At 41.5% G+C, this 19,803-nt stretch overlaps 1 protein-coding gene across 2 annotated transcripts in view; it reads left to right on the top strand.

The window, feature by feature from the left end:
• The window catches only part of neto1l (neuropilin (NRP) and tolloid (TLL)-like 1, like), a 142,926-nt gene that overhangs the window by 35,113 nt on the left and 88,010 nt on the right, over window positions 1–19,803 (top strand). Inside the window, exon 5 of one of the 2 annotated variants that reach the window (XM_067434920.1) lies at window positions 19,122–19,339. The exons of the other annotated variant lie outside the window; for it this stretch is intronic. Within the exon in view, the coding sequence (XP_067291021.1) occupies window positions 19,122–19,333 (212 nt within the window). The 3' untranslated portion in view covers window positions 19,334–19,339. Of the gene's footprint in view, window positions 1–19,121; window positions 19,340–19,803 lie in introns of those variants that run through there. 2 annotated transcript variants of the gene reach the window in all.

Genomic DNA, 19,803 nt, shown 5'->3' with positions numbered 1-19,803 from the left:
TAAAAAATAAATATATAAACATTCTTACAAAAGATGTTTATACAGACTTTTACAGACATGCATAAATGCACTTAGAGGTACACTATGTAACAGGGCTTGACATTAAGCATGTTCATGTGCTTGTCCTTCGGACAAGTAAATCGTTCATTCACTCCGAGTAAAAAATGTGCTTGTCCGGAAAAAAGTTCGATATTTTTTTAATGTTGTGTGTGGGTGTGTGTTGTAACCATAATTTATTCTAAAGCAATATTCTCACCAGTGTTCAGTCAGCTTTGTCATATTTACGTCTATTTGTGATTTTTTTTTTTTTTTTTTTTTTTTTTGAATCATTTCAAATTTGTGATATTTTTACCTTTTATAACATCTCGGTTACGTATGTAACCCTCGTTCCCTGAGGAGGGAACGGAGACGTAACGTCAGTGACTGACGAATGGGGGTTTTGCCATTCGTCAGTCACTGACGTTACTTGGAGTGACTGAACGAAAGGGAAAGGCTAAAGGTTGAGCCTTTTCCCCCCTAATCCCCCAATCAATAAATTAAATTAAATTAAGACACTATAGGGGCTGTTACCAATCAAATGAAATATTTACACTGAAAAATTACAACTGCATTAAATAATGTTTTGAGATTTGTAATTTTGAATAGACACATAAGAAATGTTGGAAAGTATGTTTAAACATGAAACTAAACCTCCAGTAGTTGGCAGCAGGTGGCCGTCTTACTGAGTCAGCCATTGAGTCGTTCATTCAAACGATTCATTCAAACACTGAATCGTTCAGTAACACACTTGTTGCTGTGAGACGCATTCTGCTGTTTGTAAACGATTTTCGCTGCTGAAATAGAACAAAAGCACTCAATATTGCTTCTAAAATGTAAGTGACTTTAAGTGAATGCAAATGTAAGTGAATGTTAATTCATTGTTTATGAAACTGTCATATGAAAGCAGTGTCATTTTCAGTCATGATGGTATTCAGGAAACAGCTTAAACACTCTAGTGTTGTAATTTCTCCTCAAGAGCCTGCATGACGCTGCATGAGCGTCAACAGCGCGACCATGTTATCATTATATTATTATTATCCACCACTATCGATCGCCACTTACACTAAATTAATGCACAATCATTCTTGCATTTTGGTGATTCGCTAGTTATTTTTTGTTTTAATCAGGCTCTTGTCCGTCGGGGAAAGTAAAAATCTGTCCCTTCAAAAAATCCACTTGTCCCGGACAAGCGGACAAGCGTTAATGTCGAGCCCTGTGTAACTTTTGGCCCTTTGTTAAAAAAATAAAACTGCATGCATTTTTCGGAAGAACACAGTGTTTTGGTTGTGCTTCGGCTCTGCGTGACTATACAGATGAATATGGTTATCCTACTGTTCACAAAACTTTCACTACTAGGCTTACGAGATTTCCATAAGTTTAGATGGAAAGCTGTTTAGCCGAAGACATTCCTATAGCTATACCCATTAATAGACACTGTAAGTCATTGAAAATATATTCCAGCACACCGCTACAGCAACCCATAATTAAATGACTGGCCTCACTTTATATTAGGTGGCCTTAACTACTATGTACTTACATCAAAACATTAGTACAATGTACTTATTGTGTTCATATTGTATTGCAAAACACTTTTGTTGATATTAATGTGGGATATAGGTAAAGTTGGGAACAGGTGTGGTGGGATGGGTAAGCTTAAGGGTAGTGTTAGGTGTAAGGGAAGTGTCAACAGTGTAATTACACGCAGGTATTTTTTTTTAAATGTAAGTACAATGTAAAAACATGTATGTACACAATAAGTGCATTGTATCACATGATTAATTAGAATGTTAGTACATAGTAGTTAAGGCCACCTAATATAAAGTTGGTCCAATGACATTTATGTGTTTGAAATAAAAGATTGATTGTAGTAAATGTGACCAGTCACGGAAAGTAGGGACACAGGTATAGGGCATTTTGAGTTATTCACAGATTCTGAAAGTGTGGTCTCCAAGCTTTCCAACGATGTGTAACACATGGAAATCTGATAATATTTGGAGAAGTTGTGGCCATCTGAATGTAGGCCTTTAGAAAAGTTTAATCGAGAGAAAACAGCCTCTAAAGTTTTGCAGTTCTCACCTGTTCTCACCTGCTGGGAGTGACAATAGGGCTCATTTACATCTCATTTAGATAAGCCACACCCCCTGTAAAGCTGCATGGTTGCTAGTAACGACAGACGCAACAGGAAAAATCGGACCGCATACTATTAATAATAAAGATGCTAACATTACCATCTAAAAGCCCATTATAGTAATGGGGGTTTTTGGCAAGTGATACGATGCTAACAATTACAATTAAAACGACAGTTAAGAACAATAGGTAGGTATGGGAAGGTCTAAACATGAGATAACGTGTATATTTTCTTAGAATGAACACAAAATGAAAAACTTTGGTGTTTATGGAACACTCCATAAGAAAAGTATTCTTGCAAATCTTGTTGCCTCCAATGAAATAAGTTGTTTGGGCACACTTTCTGTTTGCCAAGGTCTTCTTAGTAGATATACTGTGCATCTGTTTGAAGGGGATAAAGACAGAGAAATGGGTAAATTCTGTAACCGTGGCTATAATGTAGGGGTAAGACGCATGTCATTAAGTTTTGACACAAATCGATAAGTGGTTGTCACGTCACAGACAAGGGAAAATGGTGCGAGGACTCAAGTGCAGAAAATAATATATTTATTTATAACAAATAAAACAAACTCAAAACAAAACCCACGAGGGGGAAAAACACATAATAGAATAATAACATATAAACTTAAACAAACCAACAGAATCACGGGGAGGACGGAGGACGGAAGACGCAGACATTACACAAGGATCCAACACAGACTGACAAACACAAGGAGATTATAAAGGGAACAAACAAGGCAGATAATGAGGGAGAACAGGTGGGGCAAATTAACCAATAATCAGATAACAAGGGGGAGGGAACTGACAGGGACACGAGCACATGCTCAACATAACAAAACCCACAAGTGCACACACGACAGGACAGGCATGTGACATTACCCCCTCCTTAAGGAGCGGCTACCAGACGCTCCACTAGGGACGGGAGGGACAGACCCGGGCGGGACGGGAGGGACAGACCAGGGAGGGACGGGAGGGACAGACCAGGGAGGGACGGGAGGGACAGACCAGGGAGGGACGGGAGGGACAGACCAGGGAGGGACGGGAGGGACAGACCAGGGGGGCACGGGAGGGACAGACCAGGGGGGCACGGGAGGGACAGACCAGGGGGGCACGGGAGGGACAGACAAAGAAGGTACAGACAAGGGAGGGGTAAACAAGGGAGGAACGAGGAAAACAAAAAGTTCAGGAGGCCATGGTGGCCCACAAAGTTCGAATGGCCAGGGCGGCCCACCGAGTTCGGGAGGCCCACCAAGTTCAAGCGGCCGGGGCGGCCCATAGAGTTCAGGCAGCCAGGGCAGTGCGGGTAGAGCAGGACGCCAGGGAGGCGCGGTGAGAGCAGGGTGCCAGAGAGGCGCGGTGAGTGCAGGGGGCGCCAGGGAGGCGCGGTGAGAGCAGGACGCCTCAGCGGCGCACGGAGAGCAGGACGCCTCAGCGGCGCACGGAGAGCAGGACGCCTCAGTGGCGCACGGAGAGCAGGGCGCCTCAGCGGCGCAGGGAGAGCAGGGCGCCTCAGCGGCGCAGGGAGAGCAGGGCGCCTCAGCGGCGCAGGGAGAGCAGGGCGCCTCAGCGGCGCAGGGAGAGCAGGGCGCCTCAGCGGCGCAGGGAGAGCAGGGCGCCTCAGCGGCGCAGGGAGAGCAGGGCGCCTCAGCGGCGCAGGGAGAGCAGGGCGCCTCAGCGGCGCAGGGAGAGCAGGGCGCCTCAGCGGCGCAGGGAGAGCAGGGCGCCTCAGCGGCGCAGGGAGAGCAGGGCGCCTCAGCGGCGCACGGAGAGCAGGACGCCTCAGCGGCGCACGGAGAGCAGGACGCCTCAGCGGCGCACGGAGAGCAGGACGCCTCAGCGGCGCACGGAGAGCAGGACGCCTCAGCGGCGCACGGAGAGCAGGACGCCTCAGCGGCGCACGGAGAGCAGGACGCCTCAGAGGCGCACGGAGAGCAGGGCGCCTCAGCGGCGCAGGGAGAGCAGGGCGCCTCAGGGGCGCACGGAGAGCAGGGCGCCTCAGGGGCGCACGGAGAGCAGGGCGCCTCAGCGGCGCACGGAGAGCAGGACGCCTCAGCGGCGCAGGGAGAGCAGGGCGCCTCAGCGGCGCAGGGAGAGCAGGGCGCCTCAGCGGCGCACGGAGAGCAGGACGCCTCAGCGGCGCAGGGAGAGCAGGGCGCCTCAGCGGCGCAGGGAGAGCAGGGCGCCTCAGCGGCGCAGGGAGAGCAGGGCGCCTCAGCGGCGCAGGGAGAGCAGGGCGCCTCAGCGGCGCAGGGAGAGCAGGGCGCCTCAGCGGCGCAGGCAGGGCGTTGGGGAAACTTCTCCAGTCCAGCAGTATCCACCGGCACTGGGACCACCGGAATACGATCTGCTGGCATTGGGACCACCGGAACATGATCTGCCGGAACTGGGACCACCGGAACATGATCCACCGGCACAGGGACCACCGGAACACGATCCACCGGCACAGGGACCACCGGAACACGATCCGCCGGAACTGAGACCACCGGCACACGATCCACCGGAACTGGGACCACCGGAACTGCCTCCGGGGCTTCGGATAAAGCCCTGTGCTCCTTCCACGCATGCAGGACTGCCACCACAAAGCATCCCATCACAGCCCTCCAGGCCGTTTCCGGACTCGGGACCACCGGAACGGAGTCCACCGGCACAGGGACCACCGGAACACGATCCACCGGCACAGGGACCACCGGAACACGATCCACCGGCACAGGGACCACCGGAACACGATCCACCGGCACAGGGACCACCGGAACACGATCCACCGGCACAGGGACCACCGGAGCACGATCCACCGGCACAGGGACCACCGGAGCACGATCCACCGGCACAGGGACTACCGGAGCACGATCCACCGGCACAGGGACTACCGGAGCACGATCCACCGGCAAAGGGACCACCGGAGCACGATCCACCGGCAAAGGGACCATCGGAGCACGATCCACCAGCACAGGGACCACCGGAGCACGATCCACCGGCACAGGGACCACCGGAACATAATCCACCTGAACTGGGACCACTGGAACAGGCACGGAGGGAGCCTTCCTTCTCCTCCTCCGTTTCAAGACCACTAGAACTGGGTCCATCGGCATTGGGACCACCGGAACACGATCCACCGGCACCGGGACCACCGGCACAGGGTCCACCGGAAGTGGATCCATAGGTACCACCGGACTCCGGAGAGGGGCCCTCCTCCGCTGTCCAATGAAATAATCCACAGTCACCTCGAATGTTGCCCCCTCTAGTGCCCTCATTACAGTCCAATCGAATGGTTTGTCGAGGGCATAATTGAAGAGCTCCTTAAGAGTTTCATCTCTGTATCCCAGTCCCTCTGCAGCCCTCTTAAACTCCTGTGCAAATTCCCTCAGATCAGTTCCTTGTTGCCGCATAGCTCTAAGGGAGCTAAACTGGACTATACGGTCCCAGAGGGGACAGGAGATAGCAGAGGGAGGGGATTGCGGTGACCTCTTTCTCCGCTGAGTCCTCATATTGGTTGGATCCTTCTGTCACGTCACAGACAAGGGAAAATGGTGCGAGGACTCAAGTGCAGAAAATAATATATTTATTTATAACAAATAAAACAAACTCAAAACAAAACCCACGAGGGGGAAAAACACATAATAGAATAATAACATATAAACTTAAACAAACCAACAGAATCACGGGGAGGACGGAGGACGGAAGACGCAGACATTACACAAGGATCCAACACAGACTGACAAACACAAGGAGATTATAAAGGGAACAAACAAGGCAGATAATGAGGGAGAACAGGTGGGGCAAATTAACCAATAATCAGATAACAAGGGGGAGGGAACTGACAGGGACACGAGCACATGCTCAACATAACAAAACCCACAAGTGCACACACGACAGGACAGGCATGTGACAGTGGTTCGCTTCCGCCTTTTGCCACACACTCTAACCGAGAAACACTTATTAATAAACAATTGTTAGATGCTTTATTTCCACTTTTCTAATATTTTCTCAATTCTTTTTGAAAATAAATGCCTTTCTGATCTGATATGTGATGGGAAAAGGGAGTAGAGAGAGTGTGGCAAAAGGCGGATTCAAACCTCTGATCGAGTTGCGTAAAAACTTGATGACATGCGCCCTACCACTACACTATAGCCACGGTTAAAGATTTGATCCATTTCTCTGTCTTTATACCCGTCAAATGTTACTATCGATATAGCCTCTGATTTCTTACGGTCCAACTCGTCTGACGCCAGTCTGATACATTCTTCCTCTTCTTCATCTTCGCTCAGTTGTAGATTAGGGATATTATCCAGTCTTATTATGCCGCTTTCATCGTCGCTTAGATCATCTCTACAGCCGGCCAGAGCGCTGCATAAATAATTAGCCACGCGTCCCTTGGAGGGCAGGGCAATAACAAAAGCCAGTATGGAAATACACACAGACAAAACAAGGCAATTTCAACCTCAAAATATACGCTTTCAAATATACAATTAATGGCATCTCAAACACGGAGAGGCTTCTTCTTGATTTAAACTTACAGATTCTGCAAAAAAGCGAAAATCACATATTAAAAAAAAAAACGCTTCGTTCTCATTTTTCTCAATAGTAGAGCGGCCGACTTGTACGTCCCTGGTTTTCGTGATGGGTCACAAATGTCAGCTTGCTTATTTTGTTTCCATTTTGTCCTCAACGCTTCGCTCTCACCTACTCTGAGCGTAAACCCCACCCTCCTCATTACCCTACGGACAAAAAAATGTAGAAATAAATAAATGCAGAAATAAATACATATATAAATAAATAAACGTAGAAATAAATAAATATAGAAATAAATACACGTAGAAAGGAATACATGTGGAAATAAATAAAAATAGAAATGAATAAATGTATAAATAAAAAAAGAAGAAATAAACATATATGGAAATAAATAAATACATACATATTCATGTATATGGAAATAAATGTATAAATAATAATTCTTGTTTTTTTTGCTTTTCTATGTATATTTATTTATATATTTATTATTTATTATTTATTTATTTATTTATTTATTTATTTATTTATTTATTTATTTATTTTAGTTTTTTTGCTTTTTTAAATTTCTTTTTATATTTTTTTATGTATTTATTTATTTTTAATACTGGCAGCTTTGACATTCCATACTAACCACAGATCAAGATCTGTCGTTGCAAACACACAAGTTTGCGACGCTGTTTGCGAATGTTCGTTGGAACGATGGTCTCGGGAAACACTGACTGGTTGAACTATGCCGATAATGACGGAATTGCGACCATAGTTGGCTAGCGAGGCTTTTGGGAAACGCACCCCTGTATGGTTTTGATTCACTCATAGTCATTTGTTCAGGAATTGGACTACATTGAAAACACAGTGTGTTTTTGATCCACTAAAATAAATGATTTAAAAAGATCAGACATTTTTAGAGCATTAGTTCAGAAAGTTTTGTACATCTCTAAAGTCATTGAAGTGTTTCCATGTTTAAGGCTGTCAGTACGCTAATATTATGCATTTCAGTGTCTATCCAAACATGCAAAAATGTGTGCTCTTTCTATGGAATGAATACAAATGAGATCTCACTGAGCACTAACCTCTCTATTTAAGAATAAAATATTTTCATCTTACTTGTAATGCACTTGCATTCTTTTCATTAGATTTCAAGCCCTGTTATTTCAGCTTTCAGCTTACTGTTTTGTTCTTTTATTTTCTGCTGGAATTATAAAAAGCTGGTCTTTACACATTTACTGTGTAAAATGACCCACCTGTTGGGAGGCTAATTGTATTAGAAATATAAGCTGTATTATGTGGCTATCATTTATGATGTGGCTGAAAATAGAACCACTATTAGTACTAATTATGACACATTTGCAATTTTTCTATATAAGTGAACACTGTGCTCTACTAGCATGCCTGGCTTAGATGGATGATGATATATTTTTATTTACCAAAATGGTAAATATTTAATGTTAAACTTAGCAACGATATTTTATGATTGAAAAAATAATGCTTATTACCGATGCCTTTGTTCTTCCCTTAGGCATCTTTATTATCTCAAGGAGTTAAATATGATGAAAAACAACCACTCAGGTAGGAGACTGCATGCAGCTAATAGAAAGGCAGAATCCATCTGAATGTCTCCTACGGTTGTGCTGATCAAATTAAAGATTGTAACCCATAAGGAACGGGAATGCTCTTGTCAGTCTCACTGCAGCAGGGTTTATTCTGGAAACATTACCATATATGAGCCCAGAACATGAATATGAAAATGGAAATGTATTCATAAACACTATTGGAGATTGTTGTTTTACATGGTGTAGGACCAATATTACCAAGGGCATATACAGTTTTCCTTTTTTATGCAAAATAATATTTTCATTAAAGCTGCAGTCCTTAACTTTTTTTGGTTAAAAATCTCCTTACCTTAGCCCTTAGCTTACCTTACCTTAGTAATAATGTGTTATAGTTAGAGTTGGATTTTTGCGAATTCAAGCATGTCTTTGCGGCCCTACGTCACGTCTGAATACATAACAAAAGAGTCCGGCTAGTAGTAGTAACGCATGTGAGGAGCATGTTCTTCAGCAGATCCAACACATTCTCACACCCAACTCGTCACATATGGACGCTTGACCAGGACCCCTTGTCGTCATTTTTCAACGAACTGGGCGTACCTTTATCGTCAATTTTCGACACGTTGGGTGCTCCATTCATTACAATGATAAACCTTTGGCGTCATACACAGACGCATTTAATTATTTGCATTTATAAAAGCAGACATGATTTTATAAATGAATTTAAAGGCTACTTTTATATTTTGGAGCAACTAACCCAACTCCTACCCTAAACCTACCCATATCTAAACAATATAAAACACATAACAGGCAAATAAATGTACAGTCACAAGTATTTATTGCAAAAACGGACCAAAACAGTATAAAAGTATTAACTCATGTTGCATTCCAAGTCATACGATGTCTTCATGTGAAGAACAGAGTTGATCTTGATGTTTTAATCGCTGAAATGATGATCCCCCCGTGAACGAACTCATTCATATCTCATTCAAATAATTCAAAAGACTCCTGAGCATGACGCAATCGGTCACAAGACACACGAGAGCCAATGAAATTTCACAATCAATGCTGACGTAATGACGCAATTGGTCACAAGACACACGAGAGCCAATGACATTTCACAATCAATGCTGACGTAATGACGCAATTGGTCACAAGACACACGAGAGCCAATGCAATTTCACTATGAAATCTCACGTAACGGGCGGCAATATTTGAAATTTGATGTGTTCATGATCTTCGGCGGATGGAGATGCTGATCGCTTTTGGGGATTTTCTTCATACAAATCAATCGTTTGGCCTCGGAAAACTTGGATTATTTAACTTTTTGAATAACTCGTGGATGCAGACGTATGTTATATCCTGTGTTTTATATCATGTTCACACAAATGGGTAGGTTTAGGGATGGGATGGGGTTAGGTTGGGTTACATGTTAAGCATGTCTAAATAGCGTAAATAAAATAAATGTAAATAAAATTATGCTTGCTGATTAAATTGAAAAACACACTCCAACATGTCATAATGGCAAAATCATAAACTAATACAATTTCACCATGACGATAACATTCCCAATACCCAGTGTGTCTGTGTATGACGCCAAAGGTTTCTCACTGAAATGAATGGAAACATGACGCCTTGGGGTACCTTTTACGTCTTAATTGTGATGCGGAAGGCACTTGACCATGCTTCAGAGTTATATAGAAGTCTATCGGACTACCCTGCACGTCGAAAATTGACGATAAAGGTACGCCCAGTTCGTTGAAAAGTGACGACAAGGGGTCCGGGTCAAGCATCCATATGTGACGAGTTGGGTGTGAGAATGTGTTGGCAGATCATTTATAGCCTTTTCTTAAAGCAGCTGGAGTAATTAAACGTATCATTTTGATGGCGGATTGTAATCCAGAAAGGCACAAATTACTAGCCTGGCTCTGCCCTCTTACGTACTTCCGCTCAATTTTCATTTTCCTTCAATACTACGTCTGGGACTGCTGTATAGTCTTAGGTTTTCTCCGAACAAATTTTTACCGGTCCAATCAGCGAACAGAGGGAGTGGCTGAGAACGATGACGTTGATGTCGAGCGCTAGTTTGAGATGTAGTTCAGTAATGGTGGCGGAGAAAGATGCAAACTAAACCATTCATTCCGTTGTGGCACCGCTGCCGAATATCCAGAAGTGTCTATCCAGAAGTGTCTAAATATCTTTGCTGGGGTTTGTTGGTGGCCATAATGTTGTGGCCCTTCCAACAGGGTAAATTCGGGAAAAGTTTGATTTTCCAGATCGCTTCGTTAGTGATGAAGGAGTTGACTGAAGCTATTCGGACGGTAACTGTTTCTCGTGGGGTCAGAAGGTATTGCCATCATTTAAGTTACAGGGACTGGTCAGTTACTTTATTGCCGTCCGTCTCTCACCACCCGCGTAAAAATCCCCGGCCGAGTTACCTACTGCTTTTGACAAACGCAAGGTCGAGTTGATGTAATAGCTGTCCGAATCCACATCTCTGAGTTTTCAACAATATATCACTTCAAAATTAACTCTCAAACAAATTAAAATAAAAGCACTTAAACATTTGAATTGGTCCGTTATTTATAGCAGCATTTAATATCATACCAAGCATATGACATTTTATTTACAGCATACAATGATGTTACGGACCGCGTGAGCGCCACATTCTCAATCACAAAGCTCTCCTGTCCACCGTGGCGTGAATAAATCACAATCCGAATGCACGAGTTTTAGGTTTTATCCTATAGTTTTATTACTGAGGTGGCATGCACATGTGCACTTTTATTTTGTCGGATTTCCATGAGTGACACAGGCGAAGGGCGCATGACATACGTCACGACCAAACGTTAGCAATTGGTTATGGCAGATCCAGAGTGGCTCAGGACAGATCCAATAGTTTTAAACCTCAACCGGATGCCCGCCTTCGCGGAAATAAACCCTTGTCAATGGAGAGTGGCCAGACTCTATGTACAAATGAAATGTACAAGAGTCTGGTAAAACCAGGCTAACAAATTACACCATCAGTGATGGAGAATTCTGGAGTTTCACCCGTGGTCAAAAGCAAAAGATTAGACTGTACAGAAATCTACAGGTGATGCTAATAAACACTAAATACACGTGGTCATGCAATGCTGATGTTGTTTAAATTAAAGGGATAGTTCACCCAAAAATGAACATTTGACGTTTATCTGCTTACCCCCAGGGCATCAAAGATATAGGTGACTTTGTTTCTTCAGAAGAACACAAATGAAGATTTTTAACTCTAATAGTTAAAAAAAACATATAAATACTGATTGTTTCGTGTCTTAAGACAGCAATGTGTCGCCACAAGCTGAAAGGGTTTAATATGGATTTGTATGTGCATGTTTTTTTTTACTCTCATATTTCTCCTAGTCTCGCGTGCTACCATTCACATGCATTATACGACTGACAGACTGCAACGGTTGGAGTTAAAAATCTTCATTTGTGTTCTACTCAATGTGGCCCGACCAGAGTTTGGTTTTTACAGCTCAGTTGTGTATTGAGAGTTGCTAGATGATACTCGCAGCAGATTAGATTTGCTGCCGCTAGGGTGTGTCAAGATTTCTAGGCTAACTTTAAGCTATATTAAAATAGAAAACAGTTATTTTGAATTGTTATGTGACAATATGACTATTTTACTATTTTTTTGGTCCAATAAATGCTAAATTGAGTTTTTTTTTAAACAACCCCAAACTTTTAGCCTAGAAATCTAGACGCGCACCCTAGCGGCAGCAAATCTAATCTGCACGCGAGTGTCGTCTAGCAACTCCCAATACCCATTTGAGCTGTAAACGCTAAACTCTTGTCGGACCAATCACATCGTGTATAGTGTCGGTGGGCGGGGCCATAATGACGACGGCCGAGTTGCGTTTGCGTGCTTCTAGTAAACACAGAAACTGGCAAACGGGGGTCTTTCGAATCAGCTTTGACTGTGATTCTGGAAGACTTGGAGTTAAGCTTTTCTCTGAGAAAAGAACAAAGAACGGCACTGAAGTCATTCTTAAAAAGGGAAGATGTATTCTGAGTTTTGCCGACCGGATACGGCGAATGTTTAATCTATCAATAAGCTCCGTTTCACCTTCGTTGCTCTGGTTGGTTGTAGCGCTATCCTATCGCGTGTCTGGCTTGTCAGGCTACCAAACTTTTGGACTGTAATAAATACATTCTGTATTAAATTTGATCCTAAGTCACAAAAATAGACAAACACAATCTCCTTAAATAACAAACAAACAATATATATTCATAGTTCAGTCTGGGGGAACTGCTTGGCCATCCTTTAGGAGCAATAACCTCCTCTAAACATTTCTTGTAATTATGATTTTTATGACATTTAAGAAGAAAGCCGTGCAAATCCAAAGGATTTATGTGCTTTATACTGCAGTTGTGCCTAAGGAACTCATAAAATCTGAATAGGAGGTTTGACCCAAACATTGAACCCAACTAATTACACTGCGCAGAATCATTACCTATTTTCCATCTTTGAAGACAGGGGTCTATTGATTGTCCTGGCACATGCCTGGGTGAGTTTCTAAGCTGTAATTATTAGCCATTCTTTAGCTTCTTTATGATTTCATTACAAGCATGAGAAACCCTTTTTGATCTCTTTCCATATATCTTTTAATCCCGGCAAATTTGCTGATTACTGTTTCCTTAGTAGCACGTGCCTCTCAGACAAAAAGCCAATATTAGAAAATTAAAACTGATTTAAAAGGGATGTTGTTATCGCTCCTTCCCAGAGACGTTTTAATGTAACTCGGATTGATGCATCACAATTTCTATTAACTTTTGCTCCTGAGGTTGGTTATAAATACTCTTTTTCATTTAGATATAATATTTTGCTGGGTCGTTTCTAAGTTGTGTGGCAAGTATTCATTCATTCACTAATTCATTTTGAGTCCATAAACTTTGAAGCAGTTTTCATTCATTCCAATTACTGCATTTTTCCTGTGTATGGCAGCATAGTTCTCTCATCCTTCCTCCGTTTGCCAGTGCCAGTTACGGAGTCACATAAGGAGGCGGGGGTCGTGTTGTATGACTAGCATGACTTGACGCAGTCCCTCTGATCTGAACAGTGCTGGCTTAATTTAGTGTGCAAACAATAGCGTGTTTCCCTTTGAGGTAGCATGAGTGGAGACTCACACTAATGGAGCTTATCAAAGTCACCCTGAATACTCAAACGGTCTGGGCTAGTTAATGTGCACATCAAAGGCCAGTCAGTGTGCTGTCAGTTGGTCTGGGCGCACATCACAGATATTCGTGGGATAGCCAGAATTGATGTAATTGGACTCCGACTTTAGAGTTGGTGAGTATTGTGCTTGAAAGGTTAATAATGTATGCAGAAGGTGTCTGCTTTGTCACTACAGAATGACTTACAAAGAAGGATGAATCCAGCACAGTGGTCAGAAGTGACACAATAGGATAGAATATTATTAATAATAACAGTTCAAACTATTTAATTAAGCATTTATTGTTGCATATTTTGTTGTATAATATAAATTAGTATTATTTTATAATATAAATTAATATTATATCACTGTCTCTAATTAAAAGAAAATATTTGCTATTTCTATTTTATATTTCTATATTTCTATTTTCTATTTGAAAATAGAATTGATGCAATTTAATTAACAGAAATTCAATTTGGCCTACTGAAGAATTTAGATGTGATCAGTCACTAGAACATTTTCAGTTGGAGAAATTATTATTTTTATTTTTTACAGTGTAATTATCAGAGAGAAGGTAGAAAGCGCACAATATAGGTTTGAGAAATAACAACGTGACAAGCTTATTTACAGGACAACTGATTTATTTTTTATTGCATGAAAATTCATTATACAGAGTTCCTTAATATGATCGAGGGAAAGCTTATCATTGTAGATCTAGAAATCTATTTTATGGCTAAATTATAACAAAGCATTTCATTAGCAGTTGTTTTATCAGTGCTTATGTATTTAGTGACCTAATTTAACTCTTTTAATGAATAAATTAGAAAACATCTCATTCTTTTTTTATTGCAAACCCCCGTGGTGGAGAATCATTTGCAAATTAGACATTGCGATGCTTGATTTTGCTTGCACTAAAATAAATAACCTCACAAATACACACCAAAATAGGGATGAAAATAGGCTTTGGTGAATAAATAAAATAAATAACATAATAAAAAAAATTTTGTTTGTTTTGTTTGTTGCAGTGCAGATTTATGGATGGTAAAAAATATTTCCCCTACACACCTGCATTATATCGTTGAGTACATTGTGGCACTAGTATACATCTCATTCTCATTCTCTCTCTTCCTATCACTCTCTTCATTAGACGTACATGTTTTGATCTCAGCACCGGCTATGTTTCATTCCTCAGTGGATGTCGTGTTTCTCCACTCATTCTTTCTTCCTGCATGGCTTTTCGCATGGTAGCTGAATCTGTCCATGTCCTTGTTTATCACCTCTCTGTCTCTACTCCTCATTTCATTCCCTTTTTTTCTGTCTTCATGACATGTCTCCTTTCACCCACGGATTCTCAGTCTCACTCTCTTTAGCAATTATCACACAGGCAGCCGGTCGGGCAGACCCAGAATGTGAGGCCGGTACCTGGGTCGCGCTGGTTAACACTGAGGTGCTACATGAACAAATGTAGCGGAATCGATAACTGCAAAAGGGGTAAAATTGGTGGGAACCGCCGTGCTGGTATTGAGGGAATGTTAAGTGGTGTCTGAAATGAGCTGAGGGATAATTTACACAGAGGACACCTTGTTAAAGTCTGAAGTTAAGCTGCTCGGATGGTTTTACCTAATCTTATCAGCGGCTCCAATGGAGGGTGGATAAAACGCAAAATCCAGAACAGCTGATGAGATTTTAACTAGATGTTTATAGATGTGGTCCAATCAGTGTAAAATGTACCACTCTGAATATAACGTTCTGGTGGAGATTTTTGGGATATATATTTGGAGGGATTGTTCAGAAAGAATGTGTACAATTGTGTACTACACTCTTAGAAGAAAAGGTTCTATATAGACTCTTAAAAGGTTCTATCAAGCGCTATGTATTTGGAGCCCCTACAAGGTTATATAGAACCCCTTTTAAGTGCCAAAAGGGTTCTTTCTTGTCATTATAGTTGAGTAAAGAACCCTATGGTTCTATATAGGACCCAAATTAACCCTTTTTTTCTAAGAGTGTAGGGGTCTTTATGTATTAAAGATATTTGCTTTTTGAAACCTAAGGAAAACTGGAAGTGGTTTAAGGTAATGCAGTTTGCTGTGGTAATTTTTTGCCATTTAATTTGTTTTTATTGACCTATATTCACTTTTAATATAATCTGCAATATAATGTATTTCCTTTTTATCTAGCTGAATACACTCTGAAAATGCTTGGTAAAAAACAACCCAATTTGAGTCACTTTGACAACCCAATTCTGGTACAAAAATGTCTAAACATTTGTTCAAAATTACTATTTTGCTGGGTTTAAAATTAACCCAAAATGGGTTGGAAATGAAAGTCATACAGAGAATGACAACTGTACCAACACAGGCTACAGTAATAATCAAAAGATGAAAATTCATTGAAAAAAAGAACACCCTGAAATGGCCAAAAATATACAGCGCATCCGGAAAGTACTCACTTGTTCCACATTTTGTTATGTTACAGCCTTATTACAAAATGGATTAAATTTGTTATTTTTTCCCCTCAATTCCACAAATAATACCCCATAATGACAACAATTTGTTTTTAAAAACTAAAAAACACAGCTTAAAAAAAAAAAAAAAAAAAAAAAAAAAAGATTCACAGCTTTTGTTCAACACTTTAAGTCTTTTTGGGTATGATGCTACAAGCTTGGCACACCTGTTTTCTTTTCTCAAAACAATTATCTTCAACCCTTATTTGGCCCTCTGACCCTCTGGCTTAGTTAACATCCACTTTTATGATTGACTAATGTCATATTATAGGAAAGCTTATCAATGCACTATTGCACATGAGCAACCATTTTGAAATCATTTATTACAGTTTGTGATGAAGCTGCTATCAGATTAGTACAGTTGGCTGCTTCATCTTTCAATTAAAGTTTCTTTGTAAACTCTCCATTACACTGTACCTAGTTGAAGCAGAACAAACGTATAATCCTCCGACGCCATACAGGATGGCATCAACTTGTTTTTGATGCCGGGAACCTTCTGAATTCTGTACAGAGATGCAAACAAGCTGTTTAAATTGGGCGCTTCAAAGAAAACGTAATGTCAACAACTGTGCATCTGTAGACAGAGTCAGTGATTATAACGGGTTATATTTGCTTTTGACTCGACACCCAGGCAAAGTATTGCTCTTTACACAATAATTGGTATTTATAAAAAGCAAACTTGATGGGAAACTGTGCAGTCCTTCAAGCAAGCTCTGACCCAGGCATACGCTCAAAAAACGGGTAAAATGAGGAAATGGCGACACTGTCGGCAGATGGAAGAAACACGTGAAAGTGTGTGAAACTGTAGACCGTTGTATAAAAGAAATGGCAATATTGCCTCTCATAAATAACATGAAGACTTCACAAATCAAGTCTTACAATTAACGGCCTACACGAACACCGGTTTGATCGATCTGCAGTGTAGAAGAAACAAAATCAAATGAAAATTACAACAGAAATGAAAATTAACACATTTGCAAAAAGAAATTTTAAAATATGTTCTTCAATAGTATTGGCATGTTATGCAATTTATCCTCATAAGTAATATGGTAAACAGAACGAAAGTTTTTATAAAACTGATATTCTCTTCAATGTGTCTTTCTGGCGGAGCAGATATACACTGTCAGAAAAAAAGGTACATTGCTGTCACTGGGGCGGTACCCTAAGGTACAAAACACAAAAGGTACTAACATGTACCTTTAAGGTATTAATATGCAATCTTAAAGTACTGATATGTACCTTTTAAGGTACTAATATATACCATTTAGGGGTGATTAAGGTACAAAGATGTACCTTTTTACTTTTGTATATTAGGGTACCACCCCAGTGACAGCAATGCACCTTTTTTCTGAGAGTGTAGATACAATTAGATAGACAGATAGATAATTAGGTAGATAGATAATTAGAGAGATACATAGATAGACAGATAGACAGACAGACAGACAGACAGACAGACAGAAAGACAGACAGACAGTTCTCCTCAAGAAGGGTCAGCTCCGGTGTCCCCTTTCCCCCACCCGTACAACACACACTCTGGCGATGGATCGCTAGAAGATTTTTTTGCCTCGATTTTGATGTCCAACCATTTCTTTTTTATTTCAGTCACGGTCTGAGGTTGTGAGGCTACAGCATTTACGGCGAATCCAGCCCTTTTGTCACTCAAGTGCCTTTTTGGCATTAGTAATGCCCACACTGTGCCCTCCAAACAACATTTTTCTCCTCTTTTCCACCTCGCCAACAATAACTTCTACTTCACATTGAGTGAAGTTACGTGTTTTTGATTTCCTCTTCCTTTGCCATGGTTTCGCAATCAATGAATGTTAACTTGTGGGCATTTCACGGACTATTTATGGGCAACTATGGTCGTGACATGAAGTCGCAAAAGCTGTTTTTGATTGATTGTGATTTATTAAGAGAGAACTGCGTAGGATGTGCATGCACACGGTTTTATAAATCCGAATATTTCTGTGCGTACGCACGTCCTATGTTTCATCCGTACGCCACTTCTGATGCAAATCCTACACAAAGTTTTATAAATGAGGCCTCTGGTCCTCTCTCGCCCTTCACTGGTGTCACCCGTCCTTATATCCCTCAGAGCGGGAGGTGACTCTCGTTCTCAATCACGCATCGGTCTCACTCGCTCCTCCCACATCTCTCGCTCCCCAACCTCGCCAAAGAGCCGTTTTTGGAACTTGATTAAATAAATGGTTTGTTTATAATGAGGAGGACATTTTAAGCTATGAAGCTTGCAAGATGTGTTAATGGTACAAAGACATCTTATATGTTCAGATCAAGGCAAATTTGATTTATTATGTCATGCTCGCAACCTCCTGCAATCTCTCTTGAAGCCAATACGGAAGTAATGTAAACTGCAATTCCTCGACTGGCCACAGGCTCCAGAAGGGAGCAGAATCGTATTGAGCCCCATGTTAAAATGCCCAACTTTATAGCAGAAAAAAACATGTTAACAACCTGGTACAAATTGTGTTTTTGCCTATACAGCTAATTTTGACCTTCATGACAACTGTGAGGGGGGTGAATTATTTTCTAACTCATTCGTTTACGTTATATAAAGCCTTAAAGATCTGCATAATTAAGGGCGTGGTTACAGGTGGATAGCCATTTATCCGCTGTCTATAGTCATTGCGTCACCTAAGCCCCGCCCACATCCCGCCTTTTTGCCCATTTTCTGTTATCCGGGAGTGACACGCGATGACTCGCTTACAAGATGACAACGCCCAGCTCGCCCAAACTTTAAGCTTTAGAACGGCTTATCGGATACCTATGGGTGACGTCACGGGTACTACATCCAAAAATTTTAACAGTCTATGGTCATGCCCCTTTAATGCAAAGATAGCAAATTAACTGGTAAGTAGAATATCAAGTCTTTGAATAGTGTTAATGCTTTTGCTATGCCTATGTTGCAAGCTGTTTAATAAAGTGAAAAAGTGCAGTGTTAAGCATTATTCTTTTATAGTGTGAACAATATAAGTATATACTGTATGATAATATTTTAGTATGTCAGGTGCTTCGAATGGCAAATGTGTGCTGTATGTGGAAGTAGCCCATTTGTTTAGTGTTGGGAATAGTGTCGCACCATAAATACTGGGCTCAAAGAGGCGGAGCTGGCTGTCAGGAAACACGCGGGAAAGTGACAGGTATTTACAGAATGTGTACTAATAACATCATCATGTCTGTCTGCTGCAGAATGGGGTGTAGCAGTACTTAACTTCAAAAGCTGGGGGACTTTCCTAGGAATTGTTCCAAAAGACTGTTTTTCAAAGCCAGGAAAACTGACAGGCTCGGAGAGAATATCCAACACTGCCTCCCTGTATGTGTGCGCGTGGTTGGCATACACTTCACACACACCTGCTGTGTCCGAGGCCTCTGAGGTTATTAACAAAAATCCACAGCTTTAAGAAAATGTGCCAGTAATGTATTCAATGCACACAAATGTTTAGCATTTTGTATAAACATTAAAAGGGAGACTTCGCCCAAAATCCTGTCAATTCCTCATCCTCATGCCATTCCAAACCTATGGAAGCTTGTTTCTGCCATGGAATAAAAGATTTAAAAAGATGTCATTGTGACTTTTGTTTATGTCTCACAATTCTGAGAAGTAATGTTCAAAATGTGCTAGACATAAATGCGCAATTGCAATATAAACATGCAGTTGTTCGAAACAAAGTATTTCAGAACTGTGAGAATAAAAGCTGCAATTACCTTTTTTTATTCAAAAGCATAAAACAAGATTCCATATAAACCTATTACACAAAAGGCAACATTTTTAAGGAGTATACTGGTCACGCTTTTCCAAACTTTAAAGTGGTTATATTATATCCCTTTTTGCAAGAAGTATCAGGTGTACCCTGGATGTATCTATGAAGTT

Source organism: Pseudorasbora parva, chromosome 24 (genome assembly GCF_024679245.1).
Source record: "Pseudorasbora parva isolate DD20220531a chromosome 24, ASM2467924v1, whole genome shotgun sequence".
NCBI classification, from domain to species: domain Eukaryota; kingdom Metazoa; phylum Chordata; class Actinopteri; order Cypriniformes; family Gobionidae; genus Pseudorasbora; species Pseudorasbora parva.
Note: the sequence above shows the minus strand (reverse complement) of the source record. Positions and strands in the feature narration are given on the sequence as shown.